Genomic DNA, 22,697 nt, shown 5'->3' on the forward strand with positions numbered 1-22,697 from the left:
ACTACAAGAACTACGCCGGTGCATTATGTGATAATAGAGCCATTGGTCAAACAAAAATTTTTTTATGCAGCCAGTTTGAATCTAAAGTAACGGTCTCCGGTCTGCTTGGCATTCACATTCAAACCACACCACAATTCACTTCAACCAAGCTGAGTTTGTAGGTTGACCAGAGTTCACTTTTTTGGTCTGCATCAGTTTGATTGTGCATTCACACCTTCCCAAACAAACCAGACCTCCATAGGCAAATAAACTATGGTTTGATTAAAGTGTACTAAACAGGACTGGTGTGATAGAAACTATTGATAAATCTGCTAATTAACAGAGCCACATAATCAAAAAAACAAACTCTGGTCCGGCTAAAAACTTGGTTTGATTGAAGATTAGCGTTAAGTCTTAAAACTTAACGCTAAGTTAAGATTTAAGACTACAAACCAGAGTATTTGAACTCTGGAGAACGCCAATTGCACTGGAGACTGTTTCAAAAGCAAGAAGTGGAATTTAGTGCAGGGTTTTCTGGGTAAAAACAATCAAAACAAACATGTTAGCCTATCGCTAGCGCATAGCGGAAGAAATAGTTCGTGGTCTGTTATCAAAGTCAAAAGAGAAATCCTTCAAGCGCTAAAAATTTAACGCCACTATATTTTTTGTAGACAGAAAGTTGTGCTCAGTGTCTTCTTCAGAGGTTTTCAAGGTTGTTTCCTTCAGTTGTTTTTGGTGCAGCACCGCCACAGGAGTGGAGGGGAAAAAGTTGCTGAAATGTTTGGTTTGTTTGATACAGTGCAGTGTGAAAGAGAACCACAGCAGCTGAAAATGTAACAAATGTTGCAGTTGTGGTGCCCAGTCAAACCAAGTCACACCTGGTAGTGAAACTGGAATAGGTGTGAAAACACTGTAATAAGTCTATTGTGAACCGCTCCAGTGAACGCTAAAGGCCATGATCCGAAGAAGCTAACAGAACTGCATCATCCACAAAAAGCAACCTCCACTTTAATGTTGGGGTCTTATCCACAATTAATTTCACCTCCTTTTTGCTCTTTCTTCATGTTTATATACTAAAAAAAATAAAAGCTGCGAATTTTGGTGAGGTTCAGGCACAAAACTAAATGTCTGCAGTTTAAAGATAAACCATATCAGGCCCTAAGTCTTTTTTTGTTGTGCTTTTATAAAATATTCTGCATCTGCAAAATTAGTCCTAAAAGGACTCGCCACCTCCAACTGATATGGGAGGAAATAAGTTGTGTGAATGCAGCCAGCGGGACCTCAAAGGTGTGGCGCGATAAGGCAGCCATGTTTAATCTCAACCTTAAGGACTTTCTTCCAAGAAGAAATGTGAATTTAGAGCAGGAGAAACACAGATAAGCTGCTTTTTTCTACAGGAATAGGAGGAGGACCCCGGCAGGACCTTAATTGCGTCCCTCCCCTTTTCCACCCTCCCCTTCTTCCTCTCTTCTCCTCCTCCTTCTCCTCTTGTCTCCTCCGGGCTGCTGGCGAACTTCTCTTCCACACCGACTCCACTTGTGTTCAGTTTGTGTTTGGACTGGATAGGAGAGAGGAGCAAAGAGAAGACATGGCTTTCCTACGAGGAGCGTTTCTGCCGCTGTTTCTTCATATCTTCCTGCTGAACCGGAGCGGTGAGTTAAACCGCATTTTAACTCCTCTTTTTATTATTTTTATTTAAAGAGAAAAGTTTAAACCAGGCAACAGGCGGCGAGTTTTACTGGAAATTTAGCAGCTTTTTTTGGATGCTCTATGCGCAAACTCGTCGACACCGTTCAATTATAACTGCGTGCTAAATAATAATAATAAAAATCTCGCTATGCACTTACATTTGCAAACAGATACGTAAGTATATCCAGCTCCCCTAGTTTGTTTAACTTTTAGTTTGAGCTTTTTAGACCTTAAAAAGCTCGGGGCGTTGTAAAAACCCTAAAAGGTGCAATTAATTACTGCGTAATTGATGCTGCTCATTAGCACTCCGAGTCCTGGCTTCAGCCGATAAAAGCCAGTTTAAACACTCTGACATGTGATGGGTGTTTTTAAAGGCTTGTGACCTTGTGCTCTGAAGTCTGGAGAAGTTATTAAAGCCTTAATACGCCTTGCTTTGGACCTGTAAAGAACCACTGTTCATGGCCGCAGGGCTAAAACTGAAAGACTCACAGTGCAGTTTGGGTTTTTTTAGCCAGTAAAATGTGATGGAAAGCTTTGTTTTACACGCAGTATGGTCATAATGTTTGTTTCTGTTCATGCCTGTTATAATTCACTTGTCGTGGGAAATAGTTGGAGGTTATCGTTTTTGTAAAAATCAAACAGTTTCTGATTTTCGTTTACTCAAATTGTTACTTTAGTCTGCGACGGAAACATTTCTTACTGAACTAGTCTGCAGTATGAACCCATAAATAATTAAAGTAGAGCTCCACATAGCCAAATATCTGTGCATTTGGGTTGTTTTGTATCAAGAAGTGTTGGAATCAATGATGTCAACCTTTCGCAGGTTCCTGAGAAGGAATTAACTGTAATGAAAATCTAAAAACAAAAGCACCAACAGAGGGTAAGAGTTGTTTACCCTCTCTTGACGTTTGTTGCATCAGGAAGTGTAGTGGAGATCGTCTCAGGGAACCATTGCTGGTGGCGTTGTCACAGCTTGGATCTGGGAATGACTTCAAACCAACCTAACTGTTCCATTTCCAAGTTCAAAACCAGTGGGGGGATTTTCGGGAGGGGGGTGGGGGTTCTCATTAAAATGCTCAGTGACCAGGCTTATGGGAACCTCCTCTTTCCAGACAGAAGCTGGATTTTTTCTGTTCCCAGTTGGAAATACAACAAGAACAAAGACCAAGCAGAGTCAAAAGCGGTTGCCATGCATGTGAAATTTGGTGAACGTTTCAATCAGAAAATGTTTGTTTGACCTTGTCAGTTTATTTCTGATTAAACTTGTGCTGCATTGATAGGGCATTCTCTTTGTAGTTAGAAGTTAGATTTTCCCTGTTTTAAAATGCAACAAGAATTTCCTCTAAAATCAGAATTCCAGCTCTAAAACAGATGGGGGGTCCTCAAATATTGCTGAGTTCAAAATCCAATATGGCTGCCATGCATGTCAAACTAAAAATGGTCATTTATTGGCATTACTTTAAATTGCCTGTTGTGAAAATTGTAATGAAATGCCTTACGGTTGGACGATATGGCTGAAAAACATGTCACAATATAAACGTTTCATATTAGTCGATATCTATAATTGTCTTTTGATAATAATTGATAAAAAAAAATTTGTTTTAAATATCTAAATTGGCATGACCTTTCCTGTTTTATCCACAGCTTTCACCTCATTGCATTGTTTTCTTAGTTTTAAGGAGTTATGAGAGACGGTGGTAAAACCTTAAACTGCTGCTGTGCAAGTTACTCAATAGTTGTTGCTAGGTAACCAAAGAAAGATTGATGCCACCAAACAAGCTTAGCTGGCCTTTCCTATGAATCATAATTCAGTGAATATTCCATCCATCCATCCATCCATCCATCCATCTACCCACCCACCTACCAGCGGTTAACCCTTGTGGGGTCGCCATGGGTGCTGGTGCCTATCTCCTGTGGTATTTTCTATGTATTGAGTATTGAATATTCTATCAGATGTATAATAAATTGATATTGATCACTTACCTGTTGCGATATAGCCCTAACACACCTCCTTGGTGAGTACTACGAGGTGTATAGTGGGGACAGTAAGCTCAGATATATCTGCACCATTTTTTTTGCACTCAAACAAAAGTTGATTAGAAAAACTACAGAGGCAAAATTACCAGGACCCCAAAGCAGTATATTATTGACTTCTGTTGCTAGTAATAGTACAACAATTAGCAAGTCCCAAAGAATGCTCAAATGATTGGATGTTATTCCCAGACTAAGCTGCAACGTCTGCAAAAGTTAGCCAATCCATAACTGCTGCAAGTAAAACAAACTGAAGACAAACTATTTCTGTGTTTTGTGTTAAAACACTGAAGCAACATTTTCACTTAAGGAGGTGGTTTGGTATAACATATGTGAAATACTTTGCAAGAAAGAGATTCTCAGAAGTGTAGATAACTTTCTTCAACTACCACTATTACACATGTAAGGTAGCCATATTAGATTTTGATGTTGGGGTCAGTTTGAAAATTCAGATTTCCCAAATTGGGTCCTGATTTGTCAAACGTTTCTATATACTGTAGGTGTGGGCAATATAGACTTAGAATACTCTTATGATATTATGTGGTACTATTGTGACAATGATATATATTGTGGAAAAATAAACTATTTATTACTACATTTTAAGGTATCTGTAGTACCTGCATGCCATTTATACACTGCAATACAGTGTACAAGTGTAAAGTGTAAAGGCTAAGTATGGTTCTACTTCTGTTTAAAAATCGTGGTACTTTGAGTGTTGGTCTCAATCTGAGCTGATGTTAAATGGTCAATTTTTGTGGCCTGACCAGTAAAGAACCAGCAGCTTGATGTGAAAGTCCAGTTGTGATGATATGTGTCCATGTGAATGCTCGTACTCCTCCTTGTTCTGTGAAACCAGTCAGAATCTCTCTTTGTTGTTGTTTTTTCTTTTACAAACTCATGCCTCATTTCCTCTAATTGCTCCGGTTCTGTATTTTTGCCTAAACTCCCTCAGTTAAGGCTGCAGCTCACTGTATCTTTATCGGATCATTCTGTAGAACATTTTACGCCTTATTAATCCACAGATACTTTGAATAGAGATGTATAATCTGCCCAACTCTGTGCAGCTCAAGGTCCTGCATGCAGATGTGTTGTTTTGTCTGGAACATGCTTCAGGTATGTGAGGTATTTGGTTTGTGATTTTTTTAAACAGAGAAGTCACTCGCCAACCAAACATTTCAACTCCAAATTTAGCTTATGAGGATTTGTTGACAGAATAACAGGTTAGTAACTGATGTAGAGCGTAACTGTTACGCTAAGTATAGTTAGGATGCGTTCTCATCAACTCTGTTTAGTCATATTTAATCAAACTCCAGTCATTTATCTAGAAAGTCCAGTTCGTATGGGGAGGTGTGAATGTGCAATTGAACTTTGTTGTGAACTCTGGTGCACCTACAGACCTCGGTCCCTATTTGGTTGAACTGAACCCTAGTGAGGTTCCAATGCAATTTTTCCTTTCACTCTTGAGCCACATTTAAATTATGTAGATGGAAGTTATAGCTGTCTTTTCTTTGTTTTTTGGAAGGAAAATTTGCTCTGGTTGATCTAGATAAAAAAAAAACTTGAGATAATAGTTACCAATGTTTTTGTCTCCTTTTCCTTTAGAAGGTTAATTGGCGTGGTCAGCTGGGGACAGGATCTGGGTTTGATCCAGGACTCCCTGTCGGGATTATTTCTCCTAGCTGGCCAGGGAATGTCTGGGAATGTCACAGAGGGGAGAACGTGGTAGTGGATACAGGGATTTTGTTTTAGACATAATGTTGTAAGTTATGTTTCCACATTTTCGTCCTTAACTAATACGTAGAATCTTGTAATGTTGTGGTGCTTTACCGATCACCAGTAGTATTATTCATTTTCAATTTCTGGCTTGTTTTGTTTAATGTGAATCAATTCTTGTCAGAAGGAAATATATGCAGACTCATTTCTGAATTAAAAAAAAAACTTCACTAAAATACAAACTTTTAATGTAATCTATTACATTTTATTGACAACTCTATGTAGTAAATTATTAAGCAGGTATTTTAAGGAAGCGTTTTGAAGATATCACAGAATCTGATTTCAATTTTTGGTTCCTTTTCTCTAGAATGAACTGTAATGTTATCTCTGCAAATTTGAATTAAACCTTTATATTTTCAAAATTCAATTCAATCCAAATTCAAAAATACTTGATAGTTCCCAAAGGGAAATTAAATAATATAAGGATGTAACTTTTAAAAAAAAGAGTTTTTTATGTATTCGTTAAATTGTCACCATGTCATGACAGTATAATATGAAACAGATAATCTGTGAAAGGATCAATCTCCTCCTCCCTAAGATACTATTGCCATCTGATGAAATGCACTTTCACTGACCAAAGACAACCAATCAGAGCCAGGAGGATGGTCTTAGCTCTGTCAATCAACATCATGTCTTTGCTGTGCTAATTGCTGAGAAAGAACTTACCGTTACACCAAAACTGTTTATCTGCAGTCATCGGTGGCCATGCTAACTAGCATTAGCATTCACAATAAGCTCTGCTAGCTGCAGTGTATCAGAGATCAAGGGCTGGGGATGAGCAGCTCCACAAGGAGGGTGATTGACAGCGTTAATATCCCAAAACAGGACAAGTTAGATTAACTGGTCTTTAAATTGTCCTTTATTTAAATGAGAAAGTATTAAACCTCCTGTCTAAACTTTTCCTACCCAAGTGGAAGCCTCCTTCTTTCTCTTTGTCTCACAACAGGACAGCACTCTCAGTCCCACCCTGATCCCCTGTTTTTACCCCATCAGCCTCGTCTTAATTGGGTTACCTCCATTACATCCTCATCTCCCCTCTCCCTCCTCTGGAGAAGGAGTAAGCTGTTTGTTTCTGGATTAGGTCGGGGGGCCACTCACACAGACCCCCGGTTCTTCCAAATAACTTTTAAATCAGGCACCATCTGAACCACCTTGCTCCCTAACGAACCCTGAAGGACACTTAGTCAAATACAGTTTGAGGCAAAAAGCATTTCTCTTGTATGGAAATGAACCCAACCGGTGTGTGAGGAGAAGTCCAAACATTTAGCCATTTAGCTCAGTAGATACAACACACACGCACACACACACACACACACTCACACACATACCCGTATTGATTTCAGAGTCCAGTGTTCATCAGCATGATGGTCATGTTCTCCTGTAATAATGGGTGAGTGAGCCGCGCTGTCGTGCAGTAAATCTGTGCGTTGGCAGAGCTTTTATGTTGACATACACAGGCAGGAAAGGATGGGCTTTTTAATCCGTGCTGTAATGAAATATTTCTAACTAAACAAGTCTTCATCCTTTGCTACATTTAAAGGCAGGATGGGATCGATAAAGTCGCTTTCTTTCTGTGTAAAGTAGCTTTTGCAATCAGAACACGAACAAGCTGTTTTTCTATGCTGGGAAAGTAAAGCTACTTACAGTAATCACAAATTAGACAATAAATACTTTCCTACCAGAGGTGGGTAGTAACTAGTTACACTTGCGTGAGTAACTTTTGGGATAAAAATTAGAAGTTTTTAGTAAACTTTCCCTTACTTTTTATTTTGAGTTATTTTATTCAGAGACATGCCTACTCTTGGGCCTTGTACATATGTAGCAAATATCTCTGCCACATCGTTTAAAGAAATAATATCATACACACAGGATTGCTTTCATAAAAGTTTTCATCCAAATAAACCCGCACAAGTCTGGCCTGTGCGTTATTTTAAATGTGCCAAACCAATGGAGAGCAGTGTACCATAAAGCTGAAACCTATGTCAGCCAATCAAATAGCTTCAAAACAACCACAATTTAAACATGGTGCCGGGAAATTTGTTTGTGAGCCCAGTCATACTTCATGTTATTCTTTACATCTGTAAATCTTGTGCATGCGCACAGCGCTGGAGGGCAAAAGACTACGGGGCCCCATTGGGGACATGGGAATTTTTTTTTCTTTTTTTTTTTATTTCCTCGCAATACTTTTGCAAACTTACACAGACATAAACATGCAGTGAATAAATAAATTTTCAATCAGTTTTTTGCACCAAAGAGTGCACTGATGCTCTTTAAATGTGCATACATTTGACATTTTAAATTGATATTTGTGACTGTATGCAAAATAGACCAGCAAATATCGCACTAAGTATATTGCGACGTAATGCAAAAGTATTGCAATAGAACACAAAATAAAACATTTTTCTCATGTCCTCTAGAGGGCTCCGTAAAAGACGATTCTTTTACTTGTCATTCATATGAAGTAAAACTTTGAGATGTAGGTGTTATTAATTTATTACTGTGTGCGACAACAAAGGGAAAAATAATACAGAAAAAATGTTGAAGAATGACTTAAAACCACTCAAATCCTTCTTTTTCTCCCTGTCAAGTATAGAGATATATTGACATATTATTGGACATAGACTGTTTCCCATATAGCCACACAAACACAGATACAGAGTTTTATTACATCTTCACTTTGGTTGGAGTTTAAAAATAATACATTTTAGTTGTATTTGACTATTTGTGTGGATGAAAGACCAAAATGCATAGAAATGTTTTAGTTTTCCCACATATCTGCCTACATGTGAGCTCACCCTTACATCAGGATACTCTACCAATGGAAGTACAAGTAACTTCCCTGAGAGAAGAGCAAGCTTGTTTGAGCCAAACACAAAAATATATACAGTAGATCAGATACTCAGTACGTCAGTAGCCTTGTTTTTTAATGATCTCTAGTCTCTAAATACTTTTTCTTTCTGGTATGTCTTGGCTAAGTGCTCAGATTTGATTCTGCCCCCTCCAATTAGAGCAGCTTTAGACGAATTGTGACATTAAACCAGTTTCTCCGTTTTCTCCCGGGGTTTCTTGAAAATCTGTCGTGTAATTTCTTGGAGAGCTTTCATTGGCTCCAATAGCCAGTCAGAGCGTGGGATGACTGTGGGACGGTTGCCATTCTTCAGCTGCAACTACGGCTCTTTGACTGGGCAGTGCTCACTTTTTTTTCTTGTCTGGCATAACTACTAAAGACAAACCCTCTGAAATATCTTTGACTTTCTCCCATCTAAAAACTGCTCATATTCATGGCTGTACTGTCAATTCTTTAAAAATATTTTTGTGTGGACATCTGTAGATTAATTTCTGTTTCTCAGGTTTTTTTTTTTTTTTTGTTTATTTTCATTGGAGCAAATACGAAGGTAGATTGATCTGAAGATTTTATTTGTGGTGTTACCTGAGATTAAAAACCAGTCTCTGTGACAGATTAACTGCTATTTGAGTGTGACTGAAGTTGTTTTAGTTGGTCGGTGAGGATTTATTGCCAGTGGAGTTAAAGACAACATGAAGAGTGAACGGTTTTTACCACAATATTATTGCTGGCAAAATTCATTGGTACTGTAATCTTTTTTTAATCACAATTCCATTTCCAAATCCTTGCATATAAAGATTTTACTTCTGTTTGTTTTTAAGTATTTTATTGAATAAATGGAGACAGAAAACAGCCAATCTAAAGATAAGTTTGAAACTGTTGAGGCTTAATTAGCTACAAAATTCAAAGTGAAATGAGAGAGCAAAAAGGATTTAGCTCATATTTTTCTTACTATTCTATATTTTAATTGGCTTTGAGAAGAATAAAATAAAATATTTTTGTTGCGAATGTTATGGAAAACAAGCACTTTTTGCAAGGTCAAATGGAAATAGACTCAGTACCCAGAAAGAGTTTTTCTCCTTGAATTCAAACCAGAAAACATTTTCTTCTTTGTGATGTAATACACCTGTTGTGTTTAATATTCCTAAGTTTAAAAAGATGACCCAAAAAAATAAAAAGCTGTTTTGTCTCCTTGTCATCTTGTTTTTTAACAGATAAAATTACTTTTCTATGACAACACTGGTTGAGCTGTTTATAAGAATATCTAGTTTTGGAAACTTTATGGTGGTTGGACCTATCAGTTAAAGTAAACACAGGCTGGTCTGTCTTTATCCGTGTCTGGGTGCCTGGGAATGCCTCCGACAGGCTTGTCTGCATGCTGGAGGAGGAGTGCAGCTGTTGGCTCCAGTTGTCCATGTGGGATTAGTACGTTTGCCTGAGTGATAGCCGGCCATGACAGCCATATAATCTAATGTATTGGCTCATTGTTTTCATTAAAGAGAGTGTGCTGTTTGATCCCGGTAGAATTATAATGCTGCCGCCCCGTAACTTTCAGGCATATGTCAGCTAATTCAGCCGGCGCGCAGGTCAGTGCGTGGGGCAGTCAAATCCCACCTTACAGATATTTCATCTGCTTACTTTAACTGAGCTTATGTCTACATTCAGCAGTGTCTGTTATCACACAAAGAAGACTAAAGCTTTAAATAAAGGCTCACAGTTATAACCCTTATCCTGTTTGTTTAGGTTTGAGCAGGAAAAATGTCTAATAAAGCTCAAGGAATTTTGGTTAGTTTTGTTGTTTTTTTGTAGATTAACCAATTGACTTAACATGTAACATTGATTTTATACAGAATGTTACACGTGTGTCTTGTAAAACTAACATGTCTCCACCACACTTTACAGTTGTTGATGCGAGGAGCCGCCATACTGGATGTCAAAGTTGGCTTTTGAGAAATTCTCTGACTTTCTGAGTGGAAAGTCCAACGTGGAGTGGTACCTTATTTTGGTTTTCTGAGTCACAAGTTAGAATTTCCCAGTTCTGACTAAAAATGAAACATATGTTTAATATCTCCTCTGAGAATGTTTCCATCCAACTTTAAAAAGTTTTGAGCAAACTTTTAAATTTTGTTAGATGTTCAGACAAAATTTCTGTTCAATGTAAGTAAACATTTATATTTATCTTCAAATTTACCTGTAAGGCTTTATGATATTTGGTCTGGTCTGGACCCAAACATCACTGTAAATATGTCGGGTATGTGGTCATCAATTTTATTTGTCTGAATTACGTTCTAAACAGAAAATGACCCAAGGCCAACGAGTCTCAGGTTAAAAAAATAATTGCTTTTATTCGTTTTGCTATTATAAAAAGTGAAAACGGGTCCCATACACCCGAACAGTTAAGATGTTGCAAAAAAAGAGAGGAAAAAATGTGAATTATCCAAATCTAGTGGTTTGGAATGAAATATCTAGGCTATGCAAAATGTAATTTTGTTTAATGTTGTCGTTACATATGGCTGTAATAAACAGGAAGTAGAGACTCCAAACTATCATGGACCAAATGCCTCAGAAAAATAGAGAGAATCGTCCCCTTTGTGCTGAAGGTTTGGACTGAAGTTTTGCTTTTTCAAGTTTTGTCCCTCTGGTAAGGCAGAGATTCACTAGTGAATGGGAATGTTTGCTATGTCACAACATATTTGTGTCTCCATCTCTTCTTTATCACTTAAGCTCTTTCAGAAAATACAAAAACCACCTCAATCGTGTGTAAAAACGTTTTAGTGAAATTGATAGTTGTTTCAAATTTTGCTGTTCCGGTCAACTGTTTCTTACTCATAAGCATAAAACAAGATGGAAACGTTGCTGATGTTAACCTTATTTTCTATATTCCACCTGCGGTTCACACTAAATGAAATGTGTTATATAACTTTAATAAATAAAGTTTATCAGCAGGAGGTTTCTTATTTTGGTTTGATCAGTGGTCATAATTCTTCACATTTTCCCCAAAGGTGAGAGCAGTGTCAAAGTAAATATGCGAATAAATGATAACAGAGGGAAGATTTGAGTCTTAATTTCTTTGAAAACAAATTTAAAAGCATTCATTTTATTTGGTACAAATTGGCAGAGAACTGATAGGCATTTTCTGACAACCTACGTAAAATGAACCAGACACCTTATGTGAGTTTTTACCAAACTTTCATGAAAGGAGAAGACGCAGCGGACCGCTCCAGCGAGCTGCCCACCGTGCGATAATTTTAACACGCCTTGTCATTTGTTTTTTACTGTGTGTTTTAAGCGGATCATCAGATGTTCTGAATCATGTTTTAGGAAAATCAAAGAAACAGTTTCTAGCTGGCAGGAGCAGAACTGACAGCCACCCTCATGCCTGCGTTGAAGGGCTTCCAGGCGGCTTGTCTTGCATGTGTAGGTTTGAAGTCTGACTGGGGTTTTTAGACCCAGCAGCTGCTTCTGTAGTTTGATCCAAACCCTTCTGGGAGGGAATTTCTTCTCTATCGACTACCTTTCTGGTGCCGAAGAGCTGCTTGAAACATCCTTGACTCGCTATCCTCAGAGCATACAGTATCTTCAGACTTTATGAGATTGGAGACGGTTATTTAAACACTCTCGAGAAAAAACACAGAAAGCTAATGAGAAAGCCGGTGTTCTGGTCTCAGAAATGTGTTCAGTGTCTCCTGTAACAGAAATGATTTTGTGTTTTTTCTGTTTTGCTGAGCAGTGCTTAGAGGCCTGTGCATCTGAATCACAGGTATTGAATTTGGCTGCCCTGCATGCACAGGATTGATTATTTCTGTGCAGCAGTTTGAAAGGGTTTTAAAGTATGCAGAGGCAAGTTTTTACTGGCCTTGATCCTCCCACTAGCATGATTTTTTAACACACACACACACATGTATATAAATATATATATGTATTTTTAATGAATGCTTATTTTGCAGACGTTATACTTTATATACACGTCATAGGCCCATATCAGCTGAGTTGAAATAATATTTTGGGACTTTTATACATATAAACAATACTCAAGTATGTGAAAATTATGAAGTTATGGTAATTTATTTTGGGACAACATGGAGCTAATGGCCAACGGATGTATTAAATCTACCTTTATCTTCTGGTATCATCAGTTCATACCCAGTTATGTAACTTGCACTATTATTTAGTGGAAGGAGCACCAAAATGGTTTCCAGCCCGGGGCCCGCTTCCTTGTAAATCCAGCCCTGCATAGACATACAGTTTATGTTAGAAACAGTTTCAGTTAGCAAGACACCAACTGCACACCTGTTTTTATTGGTTTTATGTAATTTTGTCATTTAAATAACTGTAACCTGTTGTCATACAAAGCTAAATTTGGAATATAATGGCTAGAGATGCACTAACCCGATAGTCATATGTGTATCGGTCTCAATATTGGTTATCCTGGCAATGTGCCCTGAATCTTAACGCAGATCTATTCAGTCTAATTCTCTGCTTTGTGATGAGTGATTTAATGCTTTTTTATTTATTTTACATTATACTTAGGATTCCTATTTGCACTTTCTGAACTATTGAAAAAAGGTTTGTAAAGAAGTCTGACCATTTGAAATGAATCACTGCAATAAATGAACTTTCCAATAAAGAGATAATGAAGAAGCAAGTAGAATTTGCATTATTTTGTGAATTATATGTGAAACATCTTGCATATAAAGAATAATATTTGTGAAAACGTAGATTAAATCAGGGATGTGTTCATGTTAATGAAAGAGTGGAGTCTCTTTCTTTGTTTTAAAACAAGATGTTCATTAGCCATGCTTCAGTCCTCAGCAGATCTGGCAATTTGTCTCTGAACTATGCCCAGGCAAAATTGGCCATCTGCACATGATGTCCCTTCATATTTAGAAGGCCCATCTGTAAGGACACATGGCACTCTCCTGGGCCGGGGTCCAAGTGTTGGCAGCGGCCCCGCCGGAGCCAAAGGGACAGGGGAAAAACACCCTCCAGTGAGAAGCTGTTCCTTCCTCTTTTCCCCACTTTTCTTTGGTCTGCAGAGCCTCAACAGCAGCTGCTCACACCTGACGCCCAAAACCTCGGACGGACCACATTCTGCAGGGTGGAGGGGGTGGGGGGGCAAGACCGGATTCACGTTACAAAGAAATTATACAAAAGGTCTTCGCCTGCCTCCCGCCTTTTCGAAGTCTTAGTCCCCCCACCCCCTCCCTCCCCCTCACCACCACATTGTGTCTCCTGAGGCACCTCTCTCATGCCCCACGTCTTTGTTGTGTTTTTGTCTTCTGAGTGTTGTGGACGGAGCCTGGGAATATTTACTCTTCCTTGTAGTCAACAGTTCTTTCAGGAACAGCAGGAGTGCACATGTAGCTGCAGCAGAACCACAGTTTTAAATTTTAAACTAGTTTTTGAAGAGTTAGAGTTATATTTAAACATATTTTTAGATGTTGCCATGAAAAGGTTGCTCTGCAAAAATACAAAATTTTACCAAGTATTTTAGTCTAGCTTCTAATTTCTTGTGCAAATATCTCAGTAAACTTAAAATAAGACAAAGCTAACTTGCAAGTAACTTTTCAGCAATGTAAAAGTTACTTGTATATTGTAACTTTAATTTGATGAAAATTATTGATTTACATCAAATTATTGATGAAAAAGTACTAGTTCTGTTAGTAGACTATTTCACTTATAGTAAGATATTTTTCCCATGTTATAAGTAAAATAATCTGCCAATAGAACTAGTATTTTTTTTACCAGTATTAAGGAATTATTTACTTAAAACAAAGTCCTGTATATTGCTGAAAAGTTATTTTTAAGAGTTATTTCAAGTCTACTTGGCAATAAACTTGATCAAAATTAGATAAGTCATTATCTAGTGACACAACTAGATAATAAGGTCAAAGGGACAGTGAAATGTTTCTATCTAAAAAAATAATGAGGGAGAGGTCAATAGGTTAGCTTTGCTTGCTTTACTTTGACAACCTTTACACGTAGATCTGTTGCAGAAAAATAAGGTGACCCATAAATCATCTCTCTGCCAGATCATCAGTAAAACAGGTGTTTAAATTAGCAAATCAACCACTGCTGTGTTCAGACAATCTCTTATTAATAATTGCAAAATAAACATCAAGCCTGAAAACATAACATTGTAATGTGTTCTTTGTGTGGAAAATGTTTGTGTTTTTTGGATCCCAATACTTGAACGGATGGAGCTGTTGTCAGTCAGTTGCTACGGTAAAAAAATTCTACAGATTTCCAACAATGCTAGGTCTGATTACGTCACTTGGAGCGTTGCATCATTTGGTCAAAGTTACCCATTAATCAGTTAAGCTGTAAAAAAGCCTCTCGTTGAACTCTGTTAGCTGCAGAGTGAAAACCACAGAGACCTCTTTTCTTCCTTCGGGCCTGTTTGAAATGTGACCACAGGACTATGTCACTGCTAAGAGCTTACACTAGTATCTTCAAGCATGTGCTCTGGTAATGTATGCAAGATAAATTTCCTCTGTGAACAATGCACATGCCACAGAGCTTCTCCAGTAATTGCACGAGGCGTCCCCTCAGGCCTTGTCATTGTTCAGAGGAATGCCACGTTCTCTGATTACTTTTGTTGCTGGGTTTTGTGTCAAATTGCCAAATCATGTCTGTCACTGTCTTACATTCAGAAATGCCTCAAGAGCTTGCAAAAAATAGATTTTGTGCTGCGTGTCATCCATCAATGTGGTTAAGATGGAAAGTGATATCATGACCACATATGATGGATTTATGAAAATAGCAAACATGGCAGGTGTCTTCCTGATGTTTATGGGTCAAAGAGTGCAGAGACTGCTTTTACAAAACACGAGACTAGTACAGAAAACACTCAGATGTGTATTAGAGTGTATTTGCTAGTTTTTATTAGTTATTATAAGTTAAATATTGCATAGTTTCAGTTTAGTTTTTATTAGTAATACTAGTAGCCATTTCAGCTTTGGTTTTGGTTGCAGAATTCAAAAAAGTAGTATTGTATTGTGATCTTGCATGTGACTGGGTAATAAATACTCAACAGAAGATACTATTTTCAAAAAATGTTTTCAAAGCTTCTGATGTTTTATCCCAGTTTTTGCTGTCGCCATCGTGTGGACTGGTGTAGGCGTTGCTAGGAGGAGAACAAAGTACCGTAATTTGACATAAACTGCTTGAGTGGGGAAAAATTATCAATTAATTTCACATCAGTTCGAAAGACCTGTAAATAAATTCATGGACACAAAAAAAGGCTACTATATGTATAATTTCAGTATGTTTTAATTAGTTTTACAAATGCATGATACAGTTTTGGTTAGTTGTAGTTTCTCCCCATTAATTACCATTTTTATTTAATTCAGTTAATGAAAATGTTTTCCCAATTTCAGTTTTCATTATTTCATTAGTTTTAGTTAACTTTGTTAACCTTGCTTTGGACACTGCTGCTTTGGATAATGGCAGATTAAGTTAGACAGGTCAGATTTCATGCTTTCGAGAGGGAAACTCTGGAAACAAAACAGAGGAAACCAATCTTTTGCTTTAATTTCAAGTTATTAGCCAACATTCAGTTTTTGTCTTTCCTTCCCTGGAGATAAAATGACGCCGCTCCTCCATTCTGGCGTAGCTCCAGCTGCCTGAAACATAGACTTGCATGCAGCCACATCTGTTAGGCTGAAATGAAATGTGTGTGAATGCAGGCTGACTTTGATGGCAAAGCGACATGTCTGTGTTGGGTGTGTGCATGTGTACATAAATATTCATGACGACCCTGGGGCTCACCAGACCCTCCGTCATGGTGTTTGTCTCCTGCTAATGGGCTGTGCCATGCTATGAACTTGGCGTGCAGCTGGCACCTTCTAAACCATGCAAAATTAGCTGCTTCAAACCAACCAGCTTGTTGGAGAATTTCACGGATTTCTGGAGAATTTAAAGCATGAAATTTGCACATTAGTCTATTTCAATATGGCACACTGTGGAAAACAAAGTTTGTTTAATGTTATGCATATTGTAGGAACATTGTTTCTGTCTGCAGCTCAGCAATAAATGGTAGCAACTCACATTTCATGGTTGGAGTGGAGCTCTGCCCTTTAGCCAATTAAAGATCCAGACTAATTGTTTCTGTCTCTTCTGCTGTTCAGTTAGTGGTTGCAAGGCATTTGTTTGGCAGATTCCCCAGAGGAACAATCTCTTGGTTTAATTGTCCCTCAGGAGCAACAAGAGGGGCAGAAAATCTGCCCCGCCGGGGTAAAACAGCAGCAACTGTTGATCCAATCCTGGAATCTGATGGAATGTTTTCACTCTGTTTGCATCTTTGCATGACGTTAGCAAAAAAATGCTAATGCCTGATTGGCTAACCCACATGAAAACGTAACTGCAGACCAATCATGTTGAATATAGCAGTGTCAGCCATGCTTACTGGCTTTAACTGGAAAATACATTTATATGCACCAATGGGATATAATTAAATGAAATAAATATTTATATATATGTTATAACATCTGATAAGTATTAATTTACAAAATTCTGATATCAAAATAAATGATTGATTTTCTGAAATTCCATTGTTACTAGAATTTTTATATAAGTTAAATATTTATATATTGACTTATTTTACCGTAAATATTTTACTTCCACACATGTGAAATGAGTGTAAAAAAATCTTAAAATGAATCAAACTCATAATCTGAACTTGAAAATATACGACTTATGCAACATTTTAATTTGAGTATATTTATTTAGTGTGTAAAAAAATATAAAATATAATAAAATGAAACAATCACTGTTTACACAATTTTTTCTACTAAGTACTGTATAGTTCAGCTTTAGTAAGTAATATGTGTGTTTAGTTCATAGGTATGGCCTGATCAATTTCTCTTAACTGCTCTCTTCAAAATGGGAAAGAAGAGAGAACCCAGTAAGACAGTAAAAGAAGTAAAAACAAAATCTCACCCGCTGGTTACCAAATCTTCTAAACACGTTATTTTATAGGGCTTTTGTTTGCATCTTTAGCAGTGGAGACTGTCTCTGAAGAAACTCCAAGCCTTGTTTTGCTTCTTACTGGCTTTTCAGACTAGTTTTGCCAGCATCAAGAAGAAGAAGGTGACCTTTTACAACCAGCTAGGCAATCTTAGCTGCTGTGTAAACACATGAGACAATAGCAAATAAACACTTACCTGACACTTATCTTAGCAATCAGTCGCCGCGAGATAACGTGAGCTGGTGAGTTTTATGTTGGCACCCCCACACAGATGTCACTCTCAGTCAGAACGAGCTGTTTCAACTGCTTCTAGATCAGATTTAAAGGACAATGAGGGCAGAAACAGAAGAAAGAAGGAGACTTATGGTGTTTTTACACCGATAGATAGATTCAATTTGCTTGGGGACCAAAATTGCAACATTTAATTTTCGTTAATAAACCAAAAACTGGATAACAAAAGTTTTCAGTCTGGAGTTTTGGTCTCATCTAGTCCTTTTTTGTTATGGAAGGGCAATTTTGTTTACACAGATTTCATAGTTAGTGTAATTTGTTGTTTCTGTTGTTTTGTTTATTTATTTTTGGATATTTAAGATGTCTTCCAGTTCCAGTGTTAAATATTTGTTAAAATTTAAATATTTGAGAATGTGTTCTTGTTTATTATGCCATTACCATGATACTATTTGAAATTAGTCTCAAATAAAAGTATCATTGCTTATTGCAGTAACTTCCACGACAATTGTGTGTATGGATTCACACCTCCCCAACCAGACTTTCTAGGCAAATGGACTGGAGTTTGATTAAAGAGGACTAAACAAGGTTTGTGGGAATGAACCACACAGACATTTGAAGAAATCAAGACAAGACCCACCAATGTCAGGAAGAAAGTTCCATCGCTGGAGAACCCAATAAATGCTGGTAGGTATTACTATTGTCTGGGAACTGAATTATTCCTTCAGAAACACAAGGCTTGCATGAATAAGAATGAGAATCTCTCTGCATTTTGTCACTCTCTGCTGCGCTATGAGGAGTCACCGGGCGGACGTGTGGGAGGAAAGTTAGACCGCTTGCAGCATTAAGTCAGTTGAGCTGAATTTAAATGAATCAAGATCAAACCAGTGTGTCTCATTCCAAGTGAATACAAAGACCTCAGCAGTATGCCGGCTGAATAACAGCAGCTTTCTGTGGAAGGAGATGTTTGGTTAAAGCAGAGTCTTAATGGTGAGCCCTTTGTTGTGTGATGTCACAAGTCCTGACATGATAACAGGCTTTTTTGGCTGGACGGCAATGTCAAAGTGGAAGAAAGGATTTATCAGGGAGTCGTGGTGTAGAGTCGACTTCTAGGGCACTTTGGTGCTTGCCAGAGACAGCCAGCGTCTTTTGAAGATGTTTCTGATGAAAGCTGTAACGTGATCCACCTCCTCAGCTCAAGTTTTGGGACAGGAATCTGCCCAAGGGCGGGGCTTCTTCTGCAACTGCAATTTAAGAATAAACCCATGACAATCCTCAAAGCTAACATAATCCCAAATGGAGGAAAAAGAGTTGAATAAACAATTGGCTTAGCATCATAAAGATAAAGCCTGTGGCTAATTTCTGGAGAAAGTTGTGTTGGTACAAATTGTCTTGTTATATTTGTTTTTTACTGAGTCGCATAACCAGATTAGTGCTGTGAAAAAAGGAATTACCTGTTTGCACATTTCTTCTGTCATGTCTGTCGCTGTAATTTACAGTTTCACTCCATAAACTTTGATAAATATTCACAACATAAAGGGTAACAAACTGAGTTTTTACAGAGGAAATATTATCAACTTGGAACAAAATGGAAACGGCATCAGTCGAGATTAATGTAGCTGGAAAATGCTCAACTTAATAAACAACTTGAATGAAACCCAAATGAACACATCATGCATCCCTCTGAGGAAGCCAAAACAACAAACAAATTAAAATTAATCGTTATCAGAGGCAAACTGTTCTTGTGACAAAACAATATTCATCAAGGATTTGTTTTGCGCAGAGAATGTGCTGAGTGTTAATGATTCATAATGTTCCTCACTACTCCTCTGTTTCTACACCTGGAAGCAGGGACATATATTTTAATGGAAGCTTTTATTTTTGCATTTGTTCTTTAATTTATCTTGACAAATAGTTCTTGATTTGGTTTTGGTTGCATGCCTGGCAATAAAACAGTGCAATCTACGCAAGCACCAGTCAGTTCTCTTGCAATTTTCCATAATTAACAACAATCTAAATATTATCTGTATCTTCCCCACCTTGAGTCGAGCCTTTGTAATTTTGTTAATTTGATTAAGAATTGAACAATTTTTTAAGTTAAATAATCAGCCAGTGGATCTAGAATGTTTTCATCAATACTAAGGAATTACTTACTAAAAACAAGCTGTTATAGTTTGCTGTAAATTAGTTTAGCTTTGTGTAAAGTGTACTAAGATGTTTGCACTACAAACTATACCAAAAATAATTGGTAAGGTTTTGTTTTTGCAGTGCAAATGTTATTTTCATGCGAACTCTGGACTTAAAAACCAACTGTCCCGTTATAACGGATATGTATTTGAATGAACTATAGATTTTTATTTTTCATTTCACGCTTACAGTCTCATCTTTTCAGCTCTTTGTAGCAAAACAAATCTTTGGGTCTATTTCTGTGAGTATCTGCATGGTTTAATCAGATTGTTTCCAGTGAAACTTCTGCTTAAACACACCAGTGAGGATTTGTCTTGTGAGTTCAGTTCCAGGTCTGCTTAAGAAACTAACATTTCTTAATGTTAGTTTGCATTTAGTCTTTTTCCAGCTTGGGGGCTCTTCTGAGATCAGTACAGTGTTGTTATTCATTCTCTTGATGCATCAGAGTTTACATGCACATCAATACGCTGCTATTAACCTGATTAAAGCTGTAGTCTGGATAAAACACTGCCATGTTAACAGCATTTCTTGATTACATTAGCACAGGGGTCTTCATTTAAGATCGAAGGAGAACGCAAAAACACTGCAGGAAGTAACTTACAGGTATTTATTCAACGTTGCTCTTAAATATTTTATTTTCTCTGCTCTTTGCCCAGATTTTGGTGGGTTTGAATGATTACATCATTTCATTGCACCACTTTAGATTGCTTTTAGTACCCTTTTTATGTTTTAAACTTGCCATTGAGGAACAGAAGTGAAATGTTTTCAGAAGCTGTTTGCACTACATTTTTTATAGTTTATTAACTTTAAACTAAACAAGATTGATCTTTGTTTTTGTATGGAGATACAAAATTCAAACTTTGATGATCACATTGAAGATTGCTGTCTTTACATTCTTGCACATTAATAAAATCAACTAACTTTTTAATTAAACAAATAAAATAAAATGTAGACTTCTGCTTTCAGAATCTGTGGAAGTGGATAGAGCAAATGCTTTTTTCAAAACCAGAGCTTTAAACCAGCTGCCTTCAATGTTTTGACAGAGTTTAGGTTAAAAGATATAAATTTAGGCAGCAGCAAGGATTGTGTTGTTGCCTTAAACCTAAAGCACTAATCAATAACCTTATTTCTGCTAAAATGCTAAATCAACATGGTATTTAGTGGAAGCTAATGTTAGTGCACTAAAGGACTGATTTCCACCATATTGGTCTACATATGTCAGTAGTCCATGTTGTACTATGTAGCACGTCATCCTCAACAGGGTCAGATTTGTAATTACACACCTCCCTGTACAGTTTATGCTTCAGGAATTGATTCTTTGGAACAGACATTTCACTTATTGTTTCATTTTTTTATAGCTGTTAGGTTTTGCTAACCCTTTTGGGAGGACTACAGTAAAATTTAAGCTTTTTACTGTAGAACAATGATGCATTCTGGGAACAAAATAAACATCACCCACTTCAAAATAAGAGCATGAATAGAAACAACTGACCAAAACTTCAACACATGTTGAACTTTACTAAACTGAAAGTTTACAAAACAGCCAAGAAGCTAAGTGTTAACTGTAAAGTTAACCAGAGACGCTAACACATGACAGAAGCATCAGTTTAGTTGTATTGTTCCGTTTTTTTAATCACATATTGTTCCATATTTTTTCATTTGTAGATAAGAAGTCTCACCTTACTGAGCCAAAGTGATAGATGTGAATAGCTTTTTCATCTCTTCTTCAATTTCTGTAGATGGGAAACGTGTTATGTTTTGAGATTTTTTAGCCTGCTTTGTGTTGTCAGACATTTTGTTTTTAAGTGAGAACTTGATTCTACAGATTCTCTAGTAAGTGGTGTTGAATGTGGCTTGGGAAATTGCAAACTAGCTTATCAAAAAATGTTTATCCCAATTTATCTACGATTTAACAAGGGAGATTTTAAAAGATTTGAACTGCTTTTCTCTTTACTCTGTTTGACATTGAATTTAATTTGATTATCTGAAATGGCTGAAAAATACTAAAACATAACACTGTCTCTGTAACAGAAAATTTAAGACTATAAAGTGGTTTATCAGTCTTTGGTGCCTTGCAAAGACACATGTTTTCTCCTGCCTGTTGTCTGTTAAAGTTGCTAATAATGCCATAAAAACATGTGAGTTCAGCTTTAAGATCCCTCTGGAGAGGGGATTAACCCCATGTTTAATTTTCAGCATGTCATACTTATCTAATATTCAGTGATATTGATGAAACAGACCCCATCCAGACTACCACTTAATAAATAATGGCTGCTTGATTGTCTTACACTCATCAGCTGATCGTTGCAGTTTTATATTGTCACTGTAAAACGTAAGTAATTACAAACATGACGCCAAACAAGTGAGACTGCTGTTGGAAACTGTTTCTGGAGATATGAAAGCAGTATGAACAAGCAGCTCCCTGACATAATGGGATTCTGCAAAGCCCCCTGCAGGGCTGGAGGAGTCATGACGCCAGGGGCTTCCTTCACTTCCAGCCAGTTTGGCATCTGCTGCCCAGCAGAGACCGGGAACACGGATATTGACAAGCTTTACAAACACACTACTGCTTTTTAAATAGAACATAACAAATGTCAAAAATAACTCTGGATGCTTAAGGCATGCCTTAAACATGTTTCACACTAATGTGAAACGTGCTTAATCAATAAAAATAAGTTTTTAATGCCACACCTTCTGTTATGGCTTAAATGTCTTAAATTCATGATTTTAAAAATTATTTGGTTTTAAATATGTAAGCCACAGATGCAGCTATGATGACAAATAGGGAAAAAGATTAAATGGAACCATAACTAATATCTTCAACTAAAGTAAGAATGTGACAAGAGCTATAGATAATCTCACAACTAGTGCATTTTCTTTCTCAATGGTTTTTCGTTCTTACAAAAAAATAATTTTGAAATCCTAAGTGTTATTTTCCAGATTTGTTTCCACATTTTTTATAAATGAATGTATTTATATATACAATCTATTCAACTT

The 22,697-nt window shown here is 37.1% G+C and overlaps 1 protein-coding gene across 2 annotated transcripts in view; it reads left to right on the forward strand.

The window, feature by feature from the left end:
* The first annotated feature begins 1,352 nt into the window (after positions 1–1,352).
* mcama (melanoma cell adhesion molecule a) overlaps positions 1,353–22,697 on the forward strand; it is a 58,517-nt gene continuing 37,172 nt past the window's right edge. The window contains exon 1 of one of the 2 annotated variants that reach the window (XM_008428553.2): positions 1,353–1,631. In XM_008428553.2, coding sequence (XP_008426775.1) covers positions 1,568–1,631 — 64 coding nt within the window. In that variant the 5' untranslated portion in view covers positions 1,353–1,567. The remainder of the gene's footprint in view (positions 1,632–22,697) is intronic. The other variant, XM_008428554.2, reaches the window with a different exon arrangement.

Source organism: Poecilia reticulata, linkage group LG14, assembly GCF_000633615.1.
Source record: "Poecilia reticulata strain Guanapo linkage group LG14, Guppy_female_1.0+MT, whole genome shotgun sequence".
Lineage (NCBI taxonomy): Eukaryota > Metazoa > Chordata > Actinopteri > Cyprinodontiformes > Poeciliidae > Poecilia > Poecilia reticulata.